A 27,778-nucleotide genomic window follows, 5' to 3' on the forward strand; every position below is an offset into this window, starting at 1 on the left:
CAAACAGTGGAAACAACACTTGGGGGATGATTCTATCCACTCCACAGGATATTTGTAGCTCTTAAGAATGACCACAACAAAGGGTCTTTGATAACACAAGGAAGTGCAAACGCTAAAAGAAAGGGTACACAACTGTACACACAGATGGTCACAACTGTTTGAAAGAAAATAAAAGAAGAAAGAATGAAAGAACCAAGATCAATATCCAATGAACAGATTGGTAGGAAACACCAACATATTGACAGTGGTTTTCTGGGGGTGGTCGGTGACTTCTTTTTCTTCTTTCAATTTTTCAGTATTTTTCAGCTTTTCTGTCTATGGCATACGTGTATATTACTTTATATGCCATATGTAACCATATACAAAAGTATATTTTATATTTAAAATACTGTTTGTATTTTACTTTAAAAGAGAGAAAGTGGCTAATAATAGTAACAAAAATAATAATTACAATAACAACAATAATGGTAAACTAACATCTATTGAGCACTTACTGGGTGTCTGGCATTGTGGTAAGTAAGCATTTAACTTGCTTTTTTTTTTTTTTTTAATTGGAGGAATATTGGGGAACAGTGTGTTTCTCCAGGGCCCATCAGCTCCAAGTCATTGTCCTTCAATCTAGTTGTGGAGGATGCAGCTCAGCTCCAAGAGCAGTTGCCGTTTTCAATCTTTAGTTGCAGGGGGCACAGCCCACTTCCCGGTAATCTTGCTGTTGAGAGCTCGCAGTCTAACCAACTGAGCCATCCAGCCGCCCCTCCAGCAGCTCAGCAGCAGCTCGTTGTCTTCAATCTAGTTGTGGAGGGTGCAGCTCATTGGCCCATGTGGGAATCGAACCGGCAACCCTGTTGTTTAGAACTTGCGCTCTAACCAACTGAGCCATTCGGCCACCCCTAACTTGCTTTTATAAAAAAATACTCGTAGCAATACTGTGAGGTAGCCAGTATTGACACCTCCATATTACAAAGACTCTGAGATGTTGGAGAATGACCTGGACATTGAGTGCTTGGCTGTCCAGGATCCGGAGCCCCCTGGATAGTGTGCAGGACTTGTCCTTGTGTGTCAGCGTGGAGAAAGGGAGCACCCTACCTTCTACCAATGAGGTCCATGGGCAAATCTTTCCCATTCCAGCTTCTTGGCACTGGGTATGGGTACATGATAAAGGCCCAGCCAGTTGGATGCTCCTGCTTGAGGCCTGGTCCTTGTCTCCCCGGGTGCTGGAGGATTAGAACTCCATTTGCTGGGATCTATCTGGCTGTAGTGGCATCAGTAACCTGATTAGATGCTTCCCTGACAAAGAATGGTTTTGTGCCTCCTGCTGCTTTGGGCCTTGAGGGCTGCCTTAATATCTGCTGCTTTCCTAAGATTGTCCCGTCTAGAAACCCTGTCAATTCTATTGCATTTGATTCCCTTCTTGGTTTAAGACAGTCAGGGTCCATTTCTGTGGCTTGTTACCAAGAGCTTTGACTGACATCAGTGATTTTCCAGCAGTCCAAGAGCAAGTGGGAAGCGAGACTCCAATCCAGCTCTGTTCATCCAGAGCCCAAGCATTTAACCAGTCTTGTTGTGCCGTCTCCTCTTCCCCAGAGTATGATAAACATTTCCTGACCTCCTAGAAAACAATCGGAAACATCGTCTTGAAAATATTCTCAGAAATTATGGGTTCATCACCCCACCCCACCACCGTGGGAGCCTGGCAATCCATTTTATGAAAGGCAGGAAGCTCAAGGAAAGAGCCAGGTCAGGGAGGAGCCAACCCCGGCTTTCAGGGACTGCGGAGCAGTGGGATCCGGGGAGGACAGGAAGCAGAGGTGGTTTAGGCCTCACTGGCACTTCCTGACTGATGCCAGAGGATTGACTCAGCATAGAGTCTCCTCCCGCTGGAAGCCTTCTTTGATCTTTAGAGGCTGGGAGAAGAACCACTGGTTTGACTCCCATGGCACCTTGTATTCCCTCTCCCACACCAGCTTATAGCTTATTTACACATCCATCCCTTGCAACTGAACTTCTAGAGGACAAGAACTGGGTCTTTTCCCCCTGAAGACCTCATGCCTGGAACATCAATATTATTGGAACAAATGAGAGAATGAATGAATGAAGGGGTCGCCTCATCACCATGCCAAGCAGTGGGAATTCTTAAACCCTGGGACTTTTCTAAGGCATCTTGGCAAAATAGAACTACCCTGGGCTTTGGAACTGACAAACCTCGCTTCAAACCCTGGCTCTCTTACCTACAGACAAATTCTTCCTTAACTGCTCTGAACCACAGTTGTTTCGTCTTCAGGATGGAGTTAACTCTCACACAGAGTGACGGGGAAGATAGCAAAAGTGGTTGGCACACAGTAGGCCCCCAGTCAGTCCTAGCTTGCTTCCTCCTCCCCACACTTCATTCTGACTCACTTCCTTCTCCTCTACCCCTCACTTGAGTAAATGCCCAACAACAGAGAAAATATTAAATAAACTGCAGCATACCAATCAGATAAAAACGTTAGGCAGTCAATAAAAATGTTGTTTAACCAGTAATTTTTTTTCCATTTTTTTCTTCTAGTTTTTCTTGTTATTTGTTTTTGCTTTCTTTAACCAGTAATTTTTAACAGAATCGAAAATGCTCATGTATTCAAGAGAAGCAAAGAAAAGGCTAAATTATTCATGCAATATGACCTCAGCCATGTAAAACGAGTATGCATATACATGCTTGTATGTACGGTAGGCAATTTCTGGAAAGATACATAAGAAACTCTAACAGTGTTTTTCTCTTGCGTGGGAATAGAAAGTTGGGATGGACTGTGACTTTTCACTTTATAACCTGTCCTATTGTGTGTGTGTGTGTGTGTGTGTGTGTGTGTATAAAATATTATAATATATATAATTTTTGCTATGATTATATATTAATTTTTAAATAAAACACACAAAAAACAGAAAAAATGGAAAGGAAATATAACCAGATTTCAACAGTGGTTATTTGGGGAGTGGTGGAATTATGCGCTTAACAAAATAATTCTCTGCTTTATATTTTTCTATATTTTCCAAGTGTTCTACAAGAGCTTCGAGTTCTTTGATAACCAGAATTAAGGCAAACGTCACTTCAAGTGGCTCCCTGGGGGAGGGGGAGGAGAGAGGAGGAGCAGGTGACTGGGTCCAAAGGGCCAAGGGAGCATGAGGTGGAACTGGGCAGAGGCAGTTGTATTTTGGGAGCCATGTGGTTCCTGCTGAGTCAACTAACTAGTTGTTTGGCCCTCGCCTGCCTGTGGAGGCCGGAAATGCTCCCACTCCTGCCCTGGTTCACTCTTAGTCATCCTCTGGGAAAGAGGGTAGGGGTGGGGAAAGGAGGCTGGTTGGGAGCCTTCTAAGCCCTGGAGCCTTCTAGGCAGAGAAGTCCTGGGAAGGAGTCTAAGACCGACGCGTCCTATCCACCTGGCATTGTCACCTTGGGGACAAGCAGCAGCTGGGAGTGAGCAGGAAGAATTGGGGGAGAGCTACTGGGAAAATGCCCCTCTGGCCTTTGGCAGGCAAGCACCCCATCCTCCTTGGAAGCTGCTATGAAAATTAATTATCATTTGTCCACGGCTTTCAGATTCCCCAGATGAAAGACATGGTAGGAGTGTCATGATGAATATGTGTTTACCGTATTGACTTTCATCCCAAACATCCCTCTTGAGGATCACATGTCCCTCCCCTAACCTCCCACGGCCCTGACATCCTGGCCTCAAAGCACTGAAGTTGAGCATCAGTATCAAATGCTACTGATGGGACGAGGGAAGGGCAGGGGACCCTGATCCCCATCGTCCTGCATTTCAGATGGGTAAACTGGAGTGCTCCATTTCCCCTCAAGTTAAAAGGAGGAACTATAACAAAGTCTAGGAAACAGAGGAAGGAAGCCTTGGAGAGAGGGGCTATGGATTACTCTAGGCCAGAGCCCAGGACTCTGCCTTTCTTGTGGATTGAGGGATGGGAGGAATTCCAGAACTCTTTGGCTCAGGCCACAAATTGCCAAGCAGATTCATCCCTAGATGCTCAAGGTAGATGGCGTTTACTCTAACTTCTAATTCCCCTAAAGAACTGACTCAATCCTTTGTTGATTGTTTCTGAACACTTGCTCATCGCTGAATCCTGTCATCTCCTGGCTCCATGAATTTGGGTGGGAAACTCTTTGGTTTTCTCGATTCTTCTCATTCTATTCTTTCCTTCTTCATTTTATACAAGAAGATAATTGATCTGTAAAGCTGCTGAATGTGTTTCTGGGCAGATGTACAGAGCAAATCCAATGCGGAGAGGATCGTGATGGGGCCAGCCCCTCCCTCAAGGAGACTGCATTCTTATTGGAGAGTCGGATCCTTGCTTGTAAGTCATTTAAACAATCAAAGAGGGCAGGCAGACAGAGAAAAGGCCTGAGCTCTGAGAAGAGTGGCACACTTGTGGACTAGAGAACTCAGAAGACTTTCTTAGGACCCAATTATGGAGGTGCAAAGGGACACAGCCTAAGTAGAGGCAGTGAAGAGCCCTCTGAGGCCAGAACGGAAGGTTCATGTGAAGATGGGGGCAGGTAGATGGGCAGGTTGGGAGAGATTGTGAAGGCCCTTGAATGGCAAGCTACAGAATTGGGATTTTGTCCAGAGGGCATAGAAACCCATCAAATGTTTCTGAGCCCGAAAATGATGCAATACTAAGTTTGAGAGGAAGTTGAAGTATTTTCACCAGGAGGTGAATCTTAGCATCTCTGTCTGAGTCAGCAGCCCTTACCATGAAATTCACCATCCTCCCCCTCGTTCAGCCCCTGACTTCTATTTCAGCTGATGACATGGAAGCACAAATGTTACCTCCACGGCTGCTTTCTGACACACTACCCAGTGTTATTTTCTTCATAGCACTTACCACCTTTGGAAATGATCTTTATGGACTTGTTTACTTCCTTTTTCTCTGTTGTCCCATAGAATGTAAGCAATATGGGGTAGGTGAGGGATGGTATCTGTTTTGTTTGCTGTTTCGTCTCTAGCACCTATGACAGTATTGGGCTGGTGGCAGACACTTGATGTGTATTTGTGGAATAAATGAACAGATGGTTTGATAAATGACTATTTTCTCAGCCATCCTGGCCCCAAACACCTTGGTGATTTTGACTTGTCCTTCTTTCTCTGCAGAATCCAATCATTCATTCCCATGTCTGTGGCTCCCTCCCTGCCCACCCCCTCCCCTTTGCATTTCAGCCTCGTCCCCACCCCTGCAAACAACTCCAAGCTCCTTGAAGGCAGAGGTTCCTCCTCACCATTCCCCCCTGGGGCTCAGCACAGGGCCTTGGCAATGACAGTTCCCACTGGTCCTGTCTTTACAGTTTTCCCATGATCCTGATATACCTAGGTCAGGTTCAGGCCTCGAACCTCAGTCCTCAACTCTAAACAACACACTTATTCCAATATTGTTCTGATTTACGCACAATTTATGACGGATGAATAAATGAATGAGTGAGTGAATGCTGGAAGTGCTCAAGACAGATTGTGGAGAAACTGGAAGTGGGAAGACCTGTTGGGGAAAATGTTGGTCCATATTGACACAAAAAGAGAAAAAAAGAATAGGAGACTGAGGGAATGGGGGTGGGGGATGTGAGGGTAGCCAAAAGCTGTGGCTGGAGAGGGCCGACTCCTAAGCGGTTAGATAGCTCTGTCCCATGGATCACGTACCCCTCTCCCCACTGTCTTGTTATTTATGAGAGAAAGACAAGTAGCCGACCTGGGAGAAGACACCAGAGACAAAGTTAAAGGGGCAGAGAGATACGAATTCCAAAGGAGACATTATTTATTGGTTTGTGATCGATTGTGTTTGTAAGTGATAAGTATTAAAAATATAAGCAATTTTATTGGACAAAAATTGCAAAGGACAAAAATGTATAAAGAAAAAATAAAATGAGAATCACCAGTGTTTTCACCATCCAGAAAAAGTCATTCTAACATTTTGATGTACATCCTTCTGGACTACATAACTGTAAACATTAACATAAATATAAGTATATATTTATATATACTTTGTATTATATTTATGTAATATAAATCTATTATACGTACATACATAGTTTAGTGTATATTTTATATAAAGTATACACACACATTTTAAAAAATAAAATGAAATACATACAGTTTTGTAAGCTGCTTTTTGTCCACTTAATAATATGTAGTGAACACAAAGCAGATTTTGTAAGCCCAAAGGGTGGTTTGAGAAGATAACCTTTGGAATAAACAGGAAGCCAGAGAAGATATATGAGCATAAAATGAGTGGCTAAGCTCTGTGGTTTTGATAAATATTATTAAAGTAAATAAATTTTAGCTGTCCTGCCAGGTTAGGTAATTATTAGCACTATCAGCAAGGCCACTAATTCATAGACTCATAGGATGTTGGTACTTGAAAGAGCCTTTGAGATGATCTAATTCGATCCCCTTCCCTTGGGTATTGAAAGACCACAACCCCAGAGACATTAACTAATGTGCCTAAAGAACCATGACTGGTAAGCCACAGAACTGGAATGAGAACAGAGCATCTCAACTCCCAGTCCAGTGTTCTTGTCACTAAACCACACAGATCAACATGTATGTGCTCTTCCACCAGGGGCACTGACATGCAGAATGGAACAGGGAGAGGTGATGCCCCAAACCCATTGGTTCCCTAGGTATATAACATCAATGGAGATGTGTTTGTTAAGAGGGCAGCAAAATGCCCTGGGCAGGTCCCTGGGCAGACACAGAGCACAGCAGTTGAGAGTGCTTGGCTCTGATGTCAGACCACTGAGAACCAAATCTTGGTTCCCTTATAGACCTTGCTGTATGACTTTGGGCAATTTATGTAAACCTTCTTTCCTTCATCTGTAAAAACGTAGCAGTATCTACCTCATCAGATTGCAGTGGGAATTAAGAGATAATGCACATAAAGGGCTTAACAAGGTGTTCGGCTTATAGAAAGAGATCACTTAGCGTGAGCCATCATGATTATTAACAGTCTGGCACGAAGGTCAACGTCCTCGTAAACTTTAAGAAGAGCTTAAGGGCACACCACAGCTGTTCTTGGCTGCAGGCATCTGTAGGAAAAGGAGACTTAGCAAGAAGCCCAACTATGGAGTTCTGTGAGCCCTGTCCACGAGGAGGGCAGTAACTAAGAGACACCGTTATCTAAAGGAGGACATGTGGCCTGGAGTGAAGCTGTAGGCAGCTGGGGACTCAGGGATTATCTAGTGTTCTTACTGGAAGTGGCCCCTAAGATGCAGTAGTGAGGCCATCTGCATACTCCATGCACTAGCCAATTATTGCACAAATCAAGGATCTAGACAATTTTCAATCTATTTGAAAGATAATCAACTACTTAAAGCAAAAGTAATAGCAAATTATTTATATTTTGAGGTTTATAAATTATATAGAACTAAATTCATTACAAGAGTACAAAGACTAGGATGGGGGACATGTAAAGATATTGTTACGCATTCTTTTACTACACATAAAGCTGTATAGTAGTACCATTTGAAGGCAGTGATAAGTTAAAGATGTGTGTTTAACCTTAACACAACCATTAACAGCAACAAAGTAAGTATAACCAATAAGTCAACAGAGGAAAAAAAATACGAAATTATAAAAAATACTCAATTTAACCAAACGAAGTCAGGAAAAAAAAAGGGGGAAAGGTACAAAGAACAGAGGGGACAAATAAAACACAAATAGTAAAATAGTAGATTTCAAATCAACAATATTAATGATCACACAAATGGTAATTTAAAAGACAGATTGGATAAGAAAAGCAAGACCCTACAATATGCCGTGTATAAGAAAACAACTCTAAACATACATTCACAGATAGGTTAAAAGTAATAATAAAAAGATATACCATGCAAACACTAATGAAAAAAAAAGCTAGAATAGCGGTATTAATATCAGGCAATATAGACAACAGAACAAGGAATAGTACTAGAGACAAAGAGGGACATTTCATAATGATAAAGGGTCAATTCATCAAGAGGACACACTAATCCTAAATATTGTTGCAACTACCAGAACTTCAGAATACATGAAGTAAAAACAGATGTGACTGGAAGGATAGGCAAATATCAATTTTAGTTGAAGACTTCAACACTTTTTTCTCAGTAACTGATAGCAGAGTAGACAGAAAATCAGTAAGAATATAAAAAACTTGAACAACATTATCAATCGACTTGACCTAATTGACATTTCATAACATTCCACCCCCAAACAGCAGAATACACATTTGTTTTCCAAGTGCACATGAAACATTCACCAAGGCAGACCATATTTTGGGCCATAAAATCAGTCTTAGTAAATTTAAGGAATTGAAATCACACAAAATATGTTCTCTGACCACCACAGAATTAAACTAGAAATCAATCAAAAAACGAAATATAGAAAATTCCCCAAATTTGGGAAATTAATCAAATAGATCAAAAAAGAAATTATAAGGGAAATTAGAACATATTTTGAAGTAAATGAAAATGAAAACACAACATATCAAAATCTGTAGGATGCTTAGAGGAAAATTCACAGCTTTAAATGCTTATGTTAGAAAAGAAGAAAGTATAAAATCAATGACAGATTTTCACCTTAAGAAACTAAACAAAAAGAGCAAATTGAACCCAAAGTAAACAGGAGGAAAGAAAAACAAAGATAAGAGTGGAAATCAAGGAAATAGAAAATGGACAAATAGAACAGAAAAATCAATGAAACTAAAAGCTAGTTCTTTGAAAATATAAACAAAATTGATAAAACCAAAACAAAAATTACTAATATCAGGAATGAGACAGAGAACACTACTACAGATCCTAAGACCTGCAAATGGCAATAATGGAGCATTATTAACAACTTTATGCTAAACAATTCAGCAACTTTGATGAAATGAACAAATTATTTGAAAGACACAAACTATCAAAGCTCACTCAAAAAGAAATAAGTAACTGGAATAGCTCTATATCTACGAAAGAAATGGAATTTATAGCAAAAAGCTTCACAAAAAGAAAACCACAGGCCCCCATGACTTCACTGGTAAGTTCTACTAAATATTTAAGGGAAAAATAAAAGCAATTCTATACAATCTCTTACAGAAGAGGAAGAAACTCTTCCCCAATTATTTCATGAAAACAGCATTACCCTGATATGAAAACCAGACAAATACATGACAATAAAAGACTACGGACCATATCTCTCATAAACACAGATGCAAAAATCTTTAACAAAATACTAGCAAGTCAAACCCAGCAATATATAAGAAAGATTATAATTCATGGTGAGTAGAGCTTATCCCAGAAATGCAAGGTTTGATAATTGATAAACACTCAAAAATCAATCCATACAATGAAATTAAGAAAATAGAACTGAAATGTGCTTTAAGAAAAGATAAAAATCTGTAAATAAACTGATTTATAAATTCAAAAAAGAAAGAAAATACCTCCATTTACATGGCATAAAAAACATACTTAGGAATACATTTAACAACAGAAATGCAAGACTCGTACAGTGAAAACTACAAAACATTATTGAAATAAAGAATATCTAAAGAAATGAAAAGACTTCCTATGTTCATGCCTCAGAAAACATAACATTGTTAAGATGGCGGTACTCCCCAAATTGATCTTCACAAGCCCTACCAAAATCCCAGCTGCCTTCTTGGCAGAAATTAGCAAGCGGATACTAAAATTCATATGAAAATTCAAGGGACCCAGAATAGCCAAAACAATCTTGAAAAAGAAGAATAAAGAGTTGAAGGACTCACACTTCCCGATTTTAAAACTTACTACAAAGCTACAGTAATCAAGATAGTGTGGTATTGGTAAAAGTATACACAACGGAATATATAAGTAACTCTTAAAACTCAGTAATAAAACAAACAGCTTATTTAAAGAAAATTTTCAACAGATACTTTACCAAAGAAGATATATGAATGGCCAATAAGTACATGAAATGATTCTCAACATCATTAATAATTATGGAAATACAAACTTAAAAATTCAGTGAGGCATCACTATATACTACTAGTGGCTAAATTCAAAAACAAAAAAAAAAACAACAACAAAAAAATGGACAACACCAAGTAGGAGCTAGGATATGAAGCAACTGGAACTCTCATTCATTAACGGTAGGAATGCAAATGGGTATAACCATTTTGAAAAACAGTTCGGCAGTGTTTCATAAAATTAGATATATACTTACCATATGACCAGAAATATGTCCATGAATGTCCATAGCAGCTTTATCCACAAGAGCCCAAAGCTGGGAACAATCCAAATATCCATCAAAGGGTAAACTGAAAAACAAATGTTGGCATATTCATATCATGCAATATTATTACAACAATAAAAAGGAATGAATTATTAGTACTCGTGACAATATGGATGAATCTCAAATGTATTATGCTAAGTGAAATCATCCAGACTCAAAAACCCACATACTGTATGATACCATTTATATGAAATTCTAGAAAAGGCACTATTATAATGAAGAAAAACAGATCAGTGATTGCCAGTGGCTGGGAAAAAGGAGTGAATGCAAAGGGACACAAGGAAATTGGAGGAGGGTGAATAAAATAGTCCATAGCTTGATTATGGTGGTGGTTACATGACTGAATATATACATTTGTCAAAACTCATTTAACTGTAAAATTAAAATGGGTGAATTTTATACTATGCAAATTATGCCGCAATAAAGCGGATCTTTAAAAATTATGAGCATCATTATTTAATTCCCATTGTGAGAGAGTTCTGAAGAGAAGGTACACGTGCCAGGAGAACATTTACGATAGAATCCTGAAATCTGAGACTTCCCTGAAGAAAAATCATGAGTGAGATAACAAGGAGGCTCATAAATGAGCAGGTGAAGGAGGGAGGGATGAAGCAGAGGGAGGGATGTGTGCAAAGGCCCTGAGGCTTGAATCCTCTCCACAGCAGCCTTTCCAATGGCAACCCCACTTCTGCTTGCCCAACCCTCATGCCAGTGGGTAGTTCACTGCCTAAATTATTATCATTAATAATCATCACCGCTATTCATTGAGGACTTATGTCTTTGACCTCATACTAGGCAATTATTTCTCATCACATTTAGTCTTCAAAATTGTACCCACGAGGTAAATTCAATTAGTGTTCCCCTTTTATAGATAATAACTGAGGTGTAAAGAGATGAATTAATTTGTCCATGTCCACACAGCTAGCAAGTAGCAGAGCCAGAATTCAAACTCAGTGTTTTGAAACTCCAGCCCCTGAGTTCCTAGACTATACAACTCAAGTTACACACTTCATTGGCTCTCCCTTCCAGGCCAGACATTACTGGCTTTCCCAAATCTTCTTCATACAACATAGTCTCTAATCCCTTCATTGCCCATTATCTGTAAACACATAGTTTGTCGACATCACACTTGAAATTCAGCTCTCAAATCTAAACTTAATGTTGGAAGAAAAGGCTTTATAAAGTTAATGAACTATTACAACCAGGTCACTTGAAATGCTGCTCCAAAAAGCAAATAGATTTCATAACCACATTTAGGGGATATAGACATGGAGATACATAACTAAGAAGCATTTGAATTTCCTCTCTGGAAAGCAGTGTAGTGTAGGGGAAAGAGTACGGCCTTGGGTATCCTGGCTTTGACATTTACAGGCTCTAGCTGTGGAACTTTGAGCTGGCTGTGTAACCTCTCAGTTTTTTTCACCTGTAAACAAGGCTAACAATATCCATCCTACAGGATTTTGTGGCTCTTCAATGAGAGAACATATGCAAAGCACCTAGCACATATAGCTTGCCCATAGTAAGTGCTTTTTTGAAAATCTTTTTAAAGGTCCTAAGCAATTAGGTTCCCTGAGGTCTGGTAGTTATGCTGCCCAATTCTAAGTCTACTGTTCTTTTCCTTGAAGGCTGGAAATAATTTTTTTTTCATCTTCCTACCATAGAGATATACTGGAGGCTTCACTATCTGGTAGGTTTGTTCCTCTCAAGCAGCACATTTTCTCCTGGCTGCTGGAGAAGCCTAGAACGAAACGTGTACAGATGCTTCAAAGGTTTATTTTTAAGCTCCCACCTAGTGGCTTGTAGGTTTCTGTAAACTTTATAAGTGGATGGGAGTGGGTGTATGCGTGAGAAGGGATCTGACCTGCCACTACAAATAAGTACTACCAGGATTTTAAATTGAGGAACCATAATCTATCACCTTAGGGTACTCACAAGAGGGGAAGGGTTAGGTTTTATTGTGGTCAGGCTATATGGCAGTCTTCTGGGCCTTCTGATCAAAGAGTCTGCTGGTGTTAATCGAACACTTTACATGGCAAGTTAACCAAGTGTGTGGCAGGATCCCCACGTCTTGTAGCTGAAACTGCTCCATCTACAGCCCCAGCTAGGGAGTCTGAGCTAGGCAGGTCCTTGAACGTAGAGGAAACCTATTGGTCTTGGGTAGACACCTGATGCAAGGGCCGCCCACCCATAGGCTGGCTGACTGGTGACCAATGAGATGATGTGGTGACATGAACTCTGACCAATAGGGTAGCACTAATTAAATCTAGGAAACCAGTTTCCTCTAGGACTGGGGAAGAATTGGCAAATGGCATAGGGTAAAGGCGCTCGGGTACAGAGGATAGCATGGACTTTAAGAGAGGAAGAACAGCTTCTGGTTCTGACAACTTTTTATTCCCAGTTTGTCATTCATTCCCTCCTTCATATGACCAATACCTATTGAACACCTACTATATCAGGCCCTGTGTTGGGTCCCTCTTTATTTGCAAGGTAATCTCTGATTTCCTGGTGTTTCTAGTCTGGAGAAGACAGACATTAATAGAATAATCAGATAAATGAATATTTTTTAAGCTTTGGTGAAATATGAAGAAAAGATATAGATAGGGAACTATGAGAGATGGAACAGGGACATCTGACCTACTGACCTAGTCTGGGAGTCTGGGAGGGCTTCCCTGGAGAGGTAAAGTATGAATTGAGATGTGACGGACCAGTAAGAGTTATTTAGTTGAAGAGTGAGATATAAGTATAATCTTAACATATAACATCCTATAAAATTGCCAGAAGTAGGCTAAAAATTTGCTTCTGAGCTGCCTAGTAGCCTGAGCAAGGAGGGAAATGGGCAATCATGAGCTTCATGGTGTTCAGAAGATAAACCACCAGAGATACAACCTTTTGGGGTATTGAGACCTGGGGGGCATTTTCCCCAGGTCATCACAGAAAGAACCATGGGAACACAGGGCTCCTGTCAGCGCATTTGTGTGAGGCTGCTCATACATTGCTTGTCCATCAGGCCCAGCTCAGGAGCTAGGGTGGGCCTGAGGCTCACCCACAGATCCAGCTGGGAAACAGAATGGGGGGAACTAACATTTCTACTCTCCCAGACACATCTCTTCCTGAAACGTTGCTGGAGACCAACAAGAGGTGTTTCTTCAAAACCTGGGGACGAAGAAACTGGAAAACACCAACTTCAATTCCCCACCCAGCACTGGAAGCCAGTGTAAAGTTGGTCTTGGCCACAATGGAGCTGTAATTAATGAGGAGACTATTAAAGGAGTGAGAGTTACAGAGCCATCCCCAGCTGTGGGGCTTCACTTGGCTTAGCCTCCAGTGACTCACTGGCTTATGAGCAATCCTCACAGGCCTGATTTAGAGGACTTACTCACCCTTCAGAGAAAGACTTCAATGCAATAAAGCAAATGTCAGCAAGTGGGTTGCAGCTTAGCACATCACCCCAGCCTGCACCCAGCTTCCCACTCTGGTTCTCCCTGCTTGAGGCCCCTCTTGCCACTCAGCACCTGGGCAGGCCCGAACAATGGGCAGGCTTCCAGGACATGTTTCAAGGCTGAGCACAGGCTCAGAGATGTGAAACCGAGGAGGGAAGCTCTGGAGAAGTTTGGTTCGAGAGGCAAAAGATTAGCTCCAAAGAACTGAAGGGCGGGGTGAGGGCGAGCAGCCTGGACCTCCCCTTCCCGGTCCAGTGCTCTTCACTCCTTTCCTTCCATAGAAGCCCGGCTTGAGTTATGCAGATGAAGGGCATGGGCTGAAGGAAATGCAGCTTCCCCGGTCTGGGTGGCATTCTTATCTGAGGACTTTCCAAGGAAACTGTGGAAAGGAATGTGGAGAGCAAGGTTTCATGCAGAGCTTTTGAGGTGAGACATTCAAAGCTGGGCTACCCCGGGCTTGGCTGCCCCCTTGCTATTTGCGGACATGGTGTCAGCTGGGGAAGCTGGAGGACTCTTTGGGCCCTCCACAATCTAGAGGTATGGTTGGAATCCCCACGTCAGGCACCAGCTGACTGGGATGGCATAAACCCCAGCCACGTCCTGGTCCCCTCTGATTAGGAAACAGGCCCCAAGAGTTAGGTTGGCAATATAGCTAGCTGTGAAGACTCTAATACTGCCTCGTCCTTCCTCCACAGAGGCAATGAACTCAGAAGGCAAGTTGATACAGCCTTAGATTTAAATCCACTCATTGAGGGATTTATCTGAGGACTCCGGAGGGAATTATCTGGAAGAATTAGTTCCAAGGGGAAAAACACCAGAAGCAGGCCCTTAGCGTGAGCCTTCATAGGTCACACCTCTGTCCCTTGGCGTTTTTCCAACCTTTTCTGAGTGTCTGCCATGTGCCAAGCAATGGAGGGAGGAGACTGACCACAACCCTTGCACTCAGGTTTGCTGGAATCCAGAGCCTTGAGCTTTAGGGACTTTCAGGATCATCTAGCTCAGTTCACTCATTTCATAGATGGAGAATCTGAGGTTCCAGATGAATTCCTTGCCTGGGCTAACTGGAGTGAAGAGCCCAGAGGGGGCAGACGCGCCCACCACGTCTCCATGTGGCCTGCACCCGAGGACTTCTCTTGTAAGTGAGCTTAGGGAAGCTTCTCAACTGGAAAGCAATATTCTGTGTTGTTAAGATCGGCTCGTGAGCAGGTGCACGTCCATCACCATCACCTCAGTTCCTTTGGAAATAAAACCCAGTGAAACAGGCTGGGCCCCCACCTAAGTGCATTCATTCCTTCCTCCCTTACCCCAACTCACCAACATCAAGAAGTGCTTTTTTTCTTTTTACTATTTTTATTTTACACTATAAAAAACAATGACGACAACTAGCAACATACTGCTTTTCTTCACATTCGAATGGATTTTAGGAAATTATTGCCTTTTCCCCTGGAGAAACAACCTATAGACGAGAAGTAGTAGTACCACAGTGAACTCTGCAAATCCCCGAAGTCAACAGCTTGAAGACAATCCCCAGGGGCAGGGAAGAAAACAAGTGTCACATGAGACAAGACACGCACACATAAGGACAGCAAGCTGAGGAAACGACCACGTCAATGCCACTGACCCAGACAGTAGGTACCCTTTTTCTTCTGGCACCCACTGCCACCACCTCAGAGGGGTGATTTGTGGTCTACGGTCTGAAGAACTCTTTTCAAAATGAAACAAGCTGCTCTGAGGAGAGGTGCGACAAGAAAGGTTCAAGTATGAATGAGAGTCATGCCAAAGTCCAAAGTCAGGGAAGAACCCACAGTGAAAAGGCAACCCAGAAGTCTCAACGTCTTGCTACTTCAACCAACTGTGTGCACTGGATCCAAGAGGGAGTCTCAAAAACACGAGGGTTCAAATCAGCATATCTATTGGGTCCCTACAAACCCTACACGGTGACTTTACTGACTCGATGATCAGCTTATTCCCTGAAGCAACAGAGACGAATATGGAGACTGCCACAGTTAAAAAAGTAAGGTGGAAATTGTGCTTCCTTCAGAATGAATTGGCTTCGTGACTGCCTTTTTTCCTGGTCTAGCAACTGCTTTCTCCCACGTTGCTGCCGGTATTTATTGCGTTACGCTTGAAATGAAAAGGTGAACTTTGAGGTGCCAGGACTGAGCGGTCCTGAGAGGGCAGGAGGTCTGGAATACAGTAGTCAGCACACACTGTGCTCTCATCATGGCTTGGCCTTCCTTCGGTCCCGAGAACCTGAAGTTCGTTTGCAAGCCTGGTGACCACTGGCTATCCCACGGGGGCAGCGGGACAGAATGCGGTCTTCAGTATTGCACAGGCATGAAATGTCCACGCGTTATTTTTAAAAAACAAAATCACAGTTGTTCTTGGGGCCGGGCTGCGTCCCCCATCCCCATTTTAGCAGGATGTGGCTGTGGCCATAGAGCTCCTGGTGAGCTCTGAGACTGTCGAGTGGGTGGGCACTGGTGCCAGCACGGAGGTAGGGAATGTGCAGTAGGAAGCCTGCACATCAGGGCTCAGTGTCTGCAAATGGGCTATGAATGAGGAGCTGGCGGCCTCCCCTTGGCAGGAGGGAGCCTGCGGGGTCGGCGTGGAAGGCAGGATCTCAGATTCATACTGCAGGAGCTGGCCCATGAAGCCAAAGTTGGGCGAGACCACACTCCTCTTCTGCTTGATGTAATCGAAGGCGTCCTTCAGGCGGAACTGCCTGGTCTTCATGAGGTAAGCCATGCAGATGGTGGGCGAACGGGAGATCCCAGCCTCACAGTGGACCAGGACCTTGCCTCCCTTTTCCCTGACACAGTCTGGAAGGAAGAAAAGATTGCAAATAAGCCGGGATTGGAACCCAAAGGCAATACCAAACATAAGAATTAAACACAAAAGTGAGCTAGTTATCAAACCATCATGCCTGCTCCATAGCTGTGATCCTACACCAGACTTCTGCCAGCCTTTAATCCCCACTGGTGAGGATAGAGCTTTCGGGGTCCACCAATGTCTTTCCCTTTCTAACCCTTAGAGCTGCTTCCTAGTTCTCCAGGATACTTGCACAGATTCTGCCACTGGAGATTCTAGATCTGGACTAATCGCTTCCTGGGGATGCCAGCTTAACATGGATAGGTTTCAAGAGACACTGGAAAAGCCTTGAAATTGCATGTAAATTTTCATTGGGTATGCACATTTTTCTCAGACTCTACTGACTTAGAGAAGCAATTCCTGCCTCTTGGGGTCTGAATCTTATGATGACGTAGTCCCCACCTTGGTAGAGGCCTTGCGGCCTCCCTAGGCACCCTGTTTGGCTGTGCCAGGGCGGGACGCTTGGCTTAGCTCCCAGGGTTCCCACTACCAAACATACAATATATAGTGCACAGCCACTAATTATAGCCCTGGCTAAGTGACGCTTACTAGGAGGGAGGATATAAATGGCTTTCGCAAAGTCCATCTTGCACAACAATGGGAGTCACTGCTATAAAGCTACCAGCATCAGTTAGCATTCTTTAGCTCAATATGGCAAAAGGGGGATGCCCTCCTTTTCCGCTCCATTCCTCCTCCCAAAAGAGCTACAACTGTTAAAAACTAGAAGGGGTAAAAGGTTAAACATATGTACACATTAAATAAGAACCACAAAAAATAAGTCTTTCCAATTCCCTTTCTTGCTACTAAGGAAACAATTACATCACAGGAAGTTAGAAGTAGGTGGCACTATGTAAAGCCACGGTATGCAAAAACATTTAAGATTGTGAAGGGCAAATAAAAAGTCAGCCTCTTTACCCACCTCCCTCTCAAGTTCAAGGACTTTGCAAATAAAACGGTAAGATCTAAAAGATCAAGTTTCTGAGGAGTTGGGGAGTTTCCCCACCTAAGGACACCCCTCTGTAGCCCATGAGAGGTGCCCCCAATCAGTCTGACTCAAAATGGAGGAAAAAAAATGTCCCTGTAAATTAGTTCAAAGGGGACCCCAAGTCCCTAGGATTCCAGGGTCATGACTCCGATTTTCCCTTGTTCCTCTGGTAGCCTCCTTGCAGTCTTTTAACGGGCCCAATGCCACATTCAGAAAAAGCGAAGTGCCGCGAGTGCATTGCTTCTGGATCCCACTCGACCCCTCGGGGCTTGCTCTCCACATGGCCCTCTGGTGGCCTTCCCCGCGGATGGGTCAGTGCACAGTTCAACCTCAGCCCCTCCTTCCATCAGCAGGGCAAGGAGTCTGGGGAAAAGCATCCTGTGCTTTCAAAACGCTGTGGGTTAAGTGTGGTTGTGTACATAAACAGACACAAGACACACACAGGATGGGGAGGGAGGTTTCTGAGAAATGGATAGGGGCAGGTTTCGTGACCTCACTGAGTAGCTATCTAGGTAATTAAATAACAGACTGAGAAGGGCAAGGCATTCCCAGGGACAGGGAGAACAAGTCAAGGCTTTCCCACCCTGAACCCATCATTTTGGCTGCCTCTCAGATACTCCAAAGGAACCATCTCAGCCAAGAGGCTCAGGGGACAAGGACAGAAGGACAGGCTCAGCCTTTTGCCTCTGGTGAGTTTCTCATTGGGTTTCCAGTGGAGCAGAAATCGTGGGTAATCAGCAGAGGGCCACCACATGGCTGAAAGGGGCCCTTTAATTGCTACCTGCACTAAGTAATTCCTGCTGTGCCAGACACCTGCCTTTCCCCTCCAACATCCCTCACAACAAGATCTAGGAAAATAACATCTCGTCTTCAACAACTATGCATGTTAATGGGAGCAGACTCTGGAAAGCAGGCAAGACCACAAGGTTGGGGAGTGGTGCTTGCAAATTTGAGACACAAAATAGTCAGCCCAGCCTCCAGGGAGAGGGAGAGGGGAAAGAAAAGGTGTCAAATGGGAGATCAAGTTACACCAAGGAGCTGGAAACCCAAGACCCAGAGCTCTTTCCAGACAGAGGGACCAGAGGTTTCCAGGCCTACACAACTGCTTCATGGAATAGAGAAAGGATGCAAAAGATGCCAACTTTTCTGTGCAAAGTATAGAACTCGAGTCTACTGCTATCTTTAATCCAAAATCAGCTGAAAATGCAAAACAAATTGCCCCCAAAGTGGTTTGCCAAAAACTGTGGAAAGCTGCTAGGGCCCTTGGGGCTTCGTGCCCAAGCAGTGCTCCCTCAAACCTTCTGTTTGCTTTTAAAAATATCCCAACCGACGTAGAAGCACAATTTAGGGTGATTCTTTCCCTAGGCCCTGCTTCCCTGGCATGGAACATGATTACACACGTACACTCTGCTTCCTGCCCAGCTAGAAACCACAACGAGAGCGAGCGGCAGTGAGGATTGCCATAAAATTATATTCATTTATCTTGCAAATTAAAGCTCCAGTTAATAGCAGCTCAAATCTTCCCGTCTTCTCAGTGGCTGCATCCCTTCTTGGCTCTAACTCTTGGTGGTTGCATATACAAGATACTTGTCTTCTTCACGTAGGCAGCCACCATCAGTACCTCAAAATCCAAAATGACATGTCCCTACGCAGTGCTCAGAACAAGTGTGGGGTAATGGCTGAACCTACCAATGAAGTCTATTGCTTCTTGAAAGTGGGAGCTTATGTCAGCTGTGTGGCTGTCTTCCACGGGGATCCATTTGTAGTGTAGGTGGCTTGTGCAGGCCTCCGAGGTCCGCCGAGAGACGTTCAGCAGAGCCGTGACGTGCAGGTTGGCGAGGAACTCGCATTGGGATGCGTGGTAGGCACTTCCAAGGTAGAGGAACGGAAGGATTTCAACTGGGCCACCCTGGAAGCAGGGGCAAAGGACAACCAGGAAATATTGGATTAGCCTGCCCACTTGGGAGAGGAAACAAAACCACCCTGACCTATTTGCTTTAAGGTGGGAGGGTCCCTTTCTGGTTTCCAGGTAGAGTTCCAAGCCAAGGCCATTCAACCAAGAGTGTGGGTGAAGCCTCTGTCCTTGCAGACTCTCAAGCCTACATTATTTGCCAGTGATGGCAAAGCCCACACAGCAAAGATTTTCATTTTCTTACACATATTGAGGAGATAGGAAATACCAGCAGCCTTCCTGTGCTGACAAGGGTGGGGACAGTGTGGTGTGATGGGAAGAAACAAGACGCCTGTGTTGAATTTCTAGCTGACCTGATACCAGGGCAAGCCCTTCAACCTGAGGGCACCCTCGGTGTCTTTCCAGATAAAATGGAGAAGCGTTCAACAAGGTGAGCTCCCCGCCTTACAGTCTTGATGTTTTATATAGTGTATTTCATCAAACCCAGGACACTGTTGATCACAAGATACATCGAATTTGAGACGTTAAAATGTGCCCTCTGACACCCCCCCCACAAACAGTATGTGTCTTCGAGGTGAAAATACCTACTATCTACCCAGAATCCTCAGATAAAGAAAAGGTGTTAGGCCCTGAACAGAGGGGCTTCCCCCACCCCTGATCTTCTTCATGTGGGGCTGAAGGTTTTGGTGAGAGATGCTTACATCCTCCCCCTTTTGGGAAACCACCCACACACCAGGTTTCTACTTAAGGAGGATCCCTGTTGGGACTGGAGACCACCTACCCCGAGGCAAAGCTAAAAAGAACAGCTGGCTGGTCTTACTCAGTTTTAGCACTTCCAGAGTGGCAAGAAAAGCCAATAATAAAACAATGGGAGCCCTCGAGATTCAGAGGGAAACACGGGGCTGGAGGGATAGTGGCGGTGTATTTGGGAGTCTTTTCCGTATCATCCGTCTACTTCCTGTGTTTCCATTTCCTGTCCTGGAATAAGAATGGAATGGAAACTCTGCCAGATCCGTAATAGGAAAAGGGGCATGGGACGAGGACCAGCAGCAGGCAATTCCCACGTTCCCCACATGGGGGGTTTGCTTTTTCTTCCCTGAGAAGTGACGTGCTTAGGCAAAGGCCAGTTTGGCCACTTGGAAGAAAGTTATAGAGGATTTTGCCAAAGGTAATAATAGTAACAACCAGTATTTTTTATTAGGACTTACTATGGCTGGCCCCTGGGCTTAACACTTTAGTTAGATATACCTACAGAGAGCTCATCCTCCCTTAAGTGCCTGGAAAACGCTGACACACCAGACCTGGGATCCTATCCAATTTCTTCTGGAGCTTAGCCCAATACGCCCCTGAAACCATGCTTCTTTCGTTTTCTGAATCTTCTGTTTAAACTCAAGAGGAAGAAACCAAGGGCCTTTAGAAACCCCAAAGGTTAACACGACCTCGCCTGGCTTCTAAGAAGTAGCATTTGGGGGTTCCCCAGATGAACCCTGGAGACACATCAGGGCCTCCCCAGTCCTCGCTTGGTGAAAGGTCTGCAACGCTTTCACAACATCCTGCCAATTTTTGTTTCTCTTTCATTTTCTGAGAAACAAGGGGGAAAATACAACCCAAACAAACAAACAAAAATAGAAATCCAGCTAAGTCGGATGCCCATGGCTTGTAAGCTGAGGGCTCATCTTATAGTGTCAGTATTTTTAATAAAGGAAAACAAAATAAAAACCTTGGCAAGTCCCCAAGCAAATAGACTTCCTGACCAACGATCCCATTCAAGGAAGGGTCACCTGGCTTTACTTGGAAGTTTATCCCCAGGGCAGAACTCTGCTCATGGCAGGAAGCTGGCATTTAGGCAGAATCTAGAGGTCTTCCTTTTCTGATTTTGGATATGTTCTTATTTTGTGGGGGAAAAATCCTGCCACAAAGTCAGGGGCCTAGAACAGAATGGCCCTTTTCCAAAAGAAAGCATGTGGAAAACAGAACAAGGTTCTGAAAAGAACCAGAGCGGAGTTAAGGGGGTTCTGGGTCTAGTGCTGTCCTGAATCCAGCTTCACGATTCTTGGCATATCCATTATCTCACCAGCCATAAAAGTTTTTTTTCCTTTCTGTAAAATGGGAAGGTGGGTGTTGACCTCTGGTTTCTGCCAGATTTGGCTCCTTGCCCATCTTCTCCTCATCCTGTTCCCTTCTACTTTACGCTTCCTTTAATGAGTTGTCACAAAATACAATATTGTGAAGGGAAAAAAAAACCTCACACTTTTGTAGAAACATGCAATCCCCTAGTGTCTATTGATCTCCTTTGGTTCCAGCATTTATGGATTTATAAGCATTAGGCACCCTTACATGAGCCTGCTTAGCCATCCAAACTGTAGTTTCTCAACAACCTTCCTTCTAGCTCCCTCCACCCCCACCCCATTTCAGTTTAAAATACCAACAAGACACACCTTGCCAGGTACTAACTGGGTTGGTCTGCAGAAACTGCAGAGCATGGACAATTACAAAGATCCACACAGGAAGCCTGAAAGTCAGCTCTGAAACATCTTCAGAGAAACCTAAGCCAACATTTCGAAGCTTCTCTGTACTACTAATAATACATCGTTCACTTCCCCTTTTCTCTAGAAGCTGTCACGCATCCTGTGTCTCGCTTGCTCTACAGTTTGTTTGCTGGAAGGAAGCCCATTTACTCTTGGATGGAAACTCAAGTCGGCAAGCCAACACAGGCTCTCTGAAGCTAGAGGGCTCTGCCAACGCCCTGATCCACAAAAGAACCAACCCTGGATGCTGAGCAGGGAGAGGAAGAGTCAGGGAGCCGAGGAAAGAACAGGACCAGGGGCCGGGATAGCACTTCCACACCACGTACCTGGTCATAAGCTGGCCTGTGGCTGACACTGAGCACTGACTTCCCACACGGGCTGATGAGGGCTCTGTCGGTTTCAATCTTCTCTTGTGAAATGGGTTTTACGTCCACACAACACTCAGGATATTCTGAGTAGAACATCTCATAACCCCCTACAAGAAAAAAAACAATAAGCATTGATTTCTCGGGCTATCAGAAAATGTTCAGAATTAATCAATACCCGGAGTGTGGAATAGTCAAAAATATTGAGGTAATGTAGGTTCTGATCATATAAAAAACGGAGCCAAACCAACTAATAGTCTTAGAATATAAATGGGCTCAAAAAAAAGAAAAAAGTGGGCTCTACACACACGTGCACAAACACACCCTCTCTTCTAAAAAAGTTATAGTTCAGGGAGGCAATGATTAACTTTTTGTGTCTATCAGAAGCAGCTTAAACTGTGAAAGGAAATATATCTGACATCTGGCAAACATTAACCAAATCCCTCAAGAAAACAAGCTTTTTTCTCTCTCTTGTTTATCTAAAATGCACGTGTGATTATACGGAATTTCATTAATTTGCAAGAAGAGACTCCTAAACTGGTCTGTTTCATCCCTAGCCCATCAGCTCTAAACTGGATTATATATGGAGCCCCCCTCATTCAGAAGGGAATGGGGGCTCATACGAGGTTCAAACTCGGGTAATAAAACAGCCCTGCCATTTCTCACTCCCAAGGTGCTAAGAACACTGGTGACAATCCTCCATAGGTCCAATTTAGAGTAATCAATCCAGGTTATTACTTTCTAAACCAAGCTGGAGGTACGGGGGTCTTCTAACCGTAAATCTCAACCCCCATAAGTAAAAACTGTCTCTCTCCCCTTGATTAATACCTACCCTCCCTTTCTATCTCCTTATTACCCTTCCCTCCTGAACTCTCTGCCTTCTACGTGTCCTCAAATCGGTATATCTGATTCTGTAAAATGCCTTAATATTACACTTAAACTTCTCCAAATGGATTGCTTATGGTGAAAACTAATCTCTGACCAAGTCACAGAAATGTAAGTATACATATAAATAAGCCTTCCCGGGCCCAGTATACTAAGTGGGGAAGAACCAAGTGAAAACCTGGCTTCTTAAGACTCAGAATGCCAAGGGCTGCTGGGTGAACAGGCCAGCCTTGCTTGGGGAAACCCTTTGCTTCTAATACGAAGGGACAATAGGCACTTCCTAGAGCCTTCAGAAAACACGCTTCTGTCTTTTTCTGGCCCAGAGAATTCAGTTGGGGTCAAATCATCAGTTAAAAATATGCATTCTGAGGCCATGTATTTTCCAAAATCCCCCCCCTCCCCTTTTCTTCTGTCTTTGGGTGGTGTGACAGCTCCACAGTAGAGTACATGGTAGCTTTCTAAAACTCCTGCAGTAGACAAGCGGTTAATGGATTACATGGCAGTCTCCAGCTCCCTCCCAGAAGCAACAGCCAATTCCTAGAATGAGTCATCTTGCCATTACTGCTTCCTCTCCGCTTGCTGGAACTGCCCCCCCGCCCCCATTTAGTACACCCAAATCTCCCCTCTAGTCACTTCAACGAATAGCCCACTGGGGCTCCCCAGGTGAGCTTTTGGTCCTCCACAATGACCACGTTCCTGGTCATGATGACAGGAAGCCATGCCAGAGGGGAACGGAGGTGGCTATTTGTGGCTTGGCTTCCCCTCCCCCTAACCATAGCCCCTGGCCCCCTTCTCTCCTAGGGGGCAGAGAGAAAGCCAGAGTTATACTGACACATAGCTTTCGCGGAAGAGGAAGTTAGTAAATCACTTCCTGTACCTGGGCCTCAACATTTTGGATTCCAGAAAACAAACTGAGTGATATGGGATGGGAATCTGGAATAAGAGTGGCCCATGTCCTTTCAAACTTCAGGATGAGGCTTGGGAAAGAGAAGCCTTCAGGCCACCCCGTCTCTTGGCTTTAAATAGAGCACTTAAGAGTTGGCTGCCAGAAGGACAGAAAGGAGGTGTGGGTATGGGCTGGGTCCGGCCTGCCTGTTGACAAAATAAGGCAGGCAGACAATGAGTCTCTGTAGTTGAGGGACAGATAAACAGGGCCCTGCCTCTTCAAGCTGGGGTCAGGAGGAGTCCTCCAGATTAGATGGTCTCTGTCTTTCACCCACTCCCATCAGAGGCGTGGAAAGACAGAACATTCCTCTCTGGTGCCTCACTTGAGAGCCTTGGCAATTCTTTTGGCTGTCTCAACCCTCTTCAGAATGATTCTGCGTGCATCACTAGGGGAGCAGAGCAAAGTGCATGGACACTATATATAAATATGCACTTACAAGGCCATTCAGTAATCAACTCATTTTAGTAGGGTTTTTTTTTTTTTTTTGGGAGGGGGGGATTAAGGGAAGTGCAAAAGGCATTGCCCCTGCAGAGCTAAGATGTCACTAGATTAAACCTGAACTCATATCTGGACATGAGTTAGGTATGGAAATAAACATTTTGTTTGGCAACAACTTAAAGTTTAGTAGTGTTATACGGATAAGTGTCAAGTACACATAACTTTCGACCTGACAAGTCTCATAATTTACTGATAGTGCACACGCAAAAGCATTTGGACAAAAATATCTATCTCTATCACATTGTTTCAAATAGTGAGGCTGGAAGCAACCTACTGGCTATCACCAGGGACTGGTAAAAAAAAGTGACATGGAAATGTATATATTCTCTGATATGGATAAATCTCCCAAGAGCTAGTTGGGTGAAAGTGGCAGGAATAGGAAATATATACCATTCTATTTTTTAATCATGAAAAATTAACTTTAAAGATAAACAAGAAATTGGTGGTTGTATCTGAGTGAAAGTGGGTTCTGAGTGTGTGCAGAAGACCCACTTTTCATTGCACAGCCTTTGTGCTGTTTAACTTTACCTATGTATGTGACTTGCATTAAGAAAAATTTTAAACATTAATTTTCCTGGGAAGTGAGTCTATAGAGCTGCCTACTTCCTGTGGTAATAACATCTGAACTGTTAGCATGGTCCCCTGGAAAGGGGTGGATAGCAGAGATAGGACCTGGAACATATCTTTCATTCTACTGGGAAGGTGGAAGCTTTTCCTATACTCACTACTAAGAACAAAAGATAAAAAGCACATCAGGAAGAAAAAGAAATCAGGGGCCATGTGTGAAACCTCTGCAGAGCTTGAAGGGTGTCCCTCCATCTCCTGGGGATTGAGGCAGCCTGGAGAAGGAAGAGGATCATCACCTGCTTTTGTCATCTCCCTAACAGGATCAACAGGGGACAGTCTGCAAGAGGTGCTAATAGAGGTGGGAGCTGCCCAGGTGCCTCAAGAATCTCCTGGCCTGGAGGTGTGTGAAATTCCCCAAGCAGCACGGTTTTAAAACAGGGCCCTCACTCTCAGCTCACTGAAGCTGAGTTCTGAATCTCAGCACTGTTACATCTTAAGGTATTGGCACTAGGGTTAGCAGGGCTTTGGGGCGTGACCTGGCCTGAGCCCTCAACTCTGCATTGCAGGGCTAGGTCTCCATACATTTGAGGTTACAAAGGACTCAAATACAAGGTGGGAGGGAGCAGTCATAGGAAGTCACCCAGAAATCAATGCTCTGGAGTTTATAGAGTCAATCACCACCCACCACCGGAAGTCTGTCATCTCCCCCCCAGGTATAATGGGCACAATTTCTGGGGGTCTCAAACCAAAGGCGACAGACCTCTCCACCACCACCCTGTAGGCACCTCTCCTAGGTCCTGGCTTGCCAGCAGCCCTGGCTAGACTCAGGCCCCAGAATCATCTCTGGGCGAGGGAGAGGAGGTGAAAAGGGTGGAAAGGCTGTCAGCTCCAAATTAAGCTAGAGAAAGGCCTGGGAGGAGGAAAGGGGAGGCCGGAGAAAAGCAATAAAATAAAATGGAAAGGAAGGGGAGGGGCTCGCCAGGGTCAAAAAGGCAACAGGGGTCGGTGAAGACACAGACTAAAGTATGTTAATTGTCCAGGCGGGAGGAAAGGGGACACCAAGGCGCCACGCTCCTGGGGGGTCTCGACCTGCTGAATCCGCCAGATATGTCTATCAGGAAAGGCTCAGAGCCCAGGCCCCAGCAAGACCGGGGCCCGCGCCCAGCACGAGCCGACAGCCCCCAAAATGCTACCAAGCAGCGCCCCCAGCTGCGTAACCAACCCCACCCAGCCAGGCCGACAGGCTGTCAAGCGCTTTCGAGGAACGCGGGTGGGGAGGGCGAAGCTCTGAGCGCTGACACTGGCAGTGCCCTCCCGTGCGCGCATCAAGACCCAGTGTGCAGACTCCGGCAAGTGAAGACTTCCCGAGTTCCAGGGCTGGGGAGAACGCCCCGCGCCAGGAGGGGACCCCAGAGTCTGGGGCCGTCCCGGAGGGGGAAGGGTGACAGGGAACCCGAGACCCCAACGCGCTCACCTTTGAGGAAGTAGACCCGCGGACCCGCGGGCAAGCAGGCGAGCAGCGAGGTGAGCACGACGCGCGCGGCACTCTCCTCGCGCAGCTTCTGCCAGTGGCGGCTGCCCTGGTCCAGCACCACCACCGCCACCACGCCGCCGCCGCCCTCCTGCAGCAGTCGTGCTCGCGCCGCCTCGTCGGGCAGCACGTAGCGCGCGGACACCGCGCCTCCGCGAGCCCGCCGCAGCACCACGGAGTTGAGGTTGACGTTGAGCGAGCCGCGCACGTTGGAGGCGGCGAAGGCCAGGTAAGGCCGGCAGTCCAGCACCACGCAGCGCGCCGCCGCCTCTTTGCGGAGCATCTTGCGCAGCTGGCGCCCGTCGAGCGACGTGACCTTCATGTCGCCGCCGCCGCCCAGCGGCCCGGCGCTGCGCGCCCTGCAGGTGCCCACGGCCAGGGTGCTCGCCGGCTAGGCACGAGAGGGCGGCCCGCGGGGCTGAGGCCGGCCGACCGAGCCCCGCGCCGGAGCGGCCGCTCAACTCTTCTTTCCTGCCCCGCACGTTCTGCGCCCAGCCCGGCCACACGCAGCCCCAGAAACCGGGGATTCCGCCGGCAGCGCCGCGTCTTATGTGGAGTGTGTGTCCTGTGACGTGGCTGCCCATATAAGGCCGAATATGGGTATTTCCCCGCCCCTTCGGGCTGTGGCCACGCCCCCGGGGAGTGGGAAGCAGAAGAGGGCGCTGAGGGTTAGTCAGCCGAGAAAGAGGAAGTGCAAGGCGCCTCCCTTGAGTTCTCTGTGGCATTGCGCGGGGAGACTCACTCGTGCATCAGCGGAGACCGCCAGTGGGGTGCTAGGATGGAAAGCCACGAGGCCGAGGTGACCCACGCTGTGCGGGAAGAGAAGGAAGCGGAGGAGGCCGGCGCCGCACAATCAGGCTTTGAGTTTCATCGACGTAGGTTCAGAACCTACTAGGGGCCGTGCCAAGCACCACGCTGGACAGGGCAAGAGGGGCCACTGCCCCCATATGAATCAGAAATGTGTTCTGATCCTTACTAAAGCCTTTACCCGTGAAAT

General features: G+C 45.3%; 1 protein-coding gene across 2 annotated transcripts; it reads right to left on the reverse strand.

The window, feature by feature from the left end:
* Positions 1 to 464: 464 nt before the first annotated feature.
* Positions 465 to 27,342, reverse strand: DUSP5 (dual specificity phosphatase 5). 2 transcript variants are annotated; one of them, XM_088791862.1, is made up of 6 exons: positions 26,725 to 27,342; positions 22,316 to 22,464; positions 19,239 to 19,458; positions 15,315 to 16,515; positions 10,185 to 10,278; positions 465 to 1,609 (listed from the first exon to the last, which is right to left on the reverse strand). In XM_088791862.1, the coding sequence occupies exons 1-4, from the start codon at positions 27,101 to 27,103 to the stop codon at positions 16,109 to 16,111; spliced, it is 1,155 nt and encodes a 384-aa protein (XP_088647988.1). In that variant the 5' UTR covers positions 27,104 to 27,342; the 3' UTR covers positions 465 to 1,609; positions 10,185 to 10,278; positions 15,315 to 16,108. The 2 variants fall into 2 exon arrangements, with proteins under 2 accessions (XP_088647988.1, XP_019580670.2); XM_019725111.3 differs by having other exon boundaries at positions 13,634 to 16,515.
* Positions 27,343 to 27,778: the final 436 nt, after the last annotated feature.

This window comes from Rhinolophus sinicus, chromosome 15 (assembly GCF_057876585.1).
Source record: "Rhinolophus sinicus isolate RSI-liver-muscle chromosome 15, RSI-T2T, whole genome shotgun sequence".
Classification (NCBI taxonomy): domain Eukaryota; kingdom Metazoa; phylum Chordata; class Mammalia; order Chiroptera; family Rhinolophidae; genus Rhinolophus; species Rhinolophus sinicus.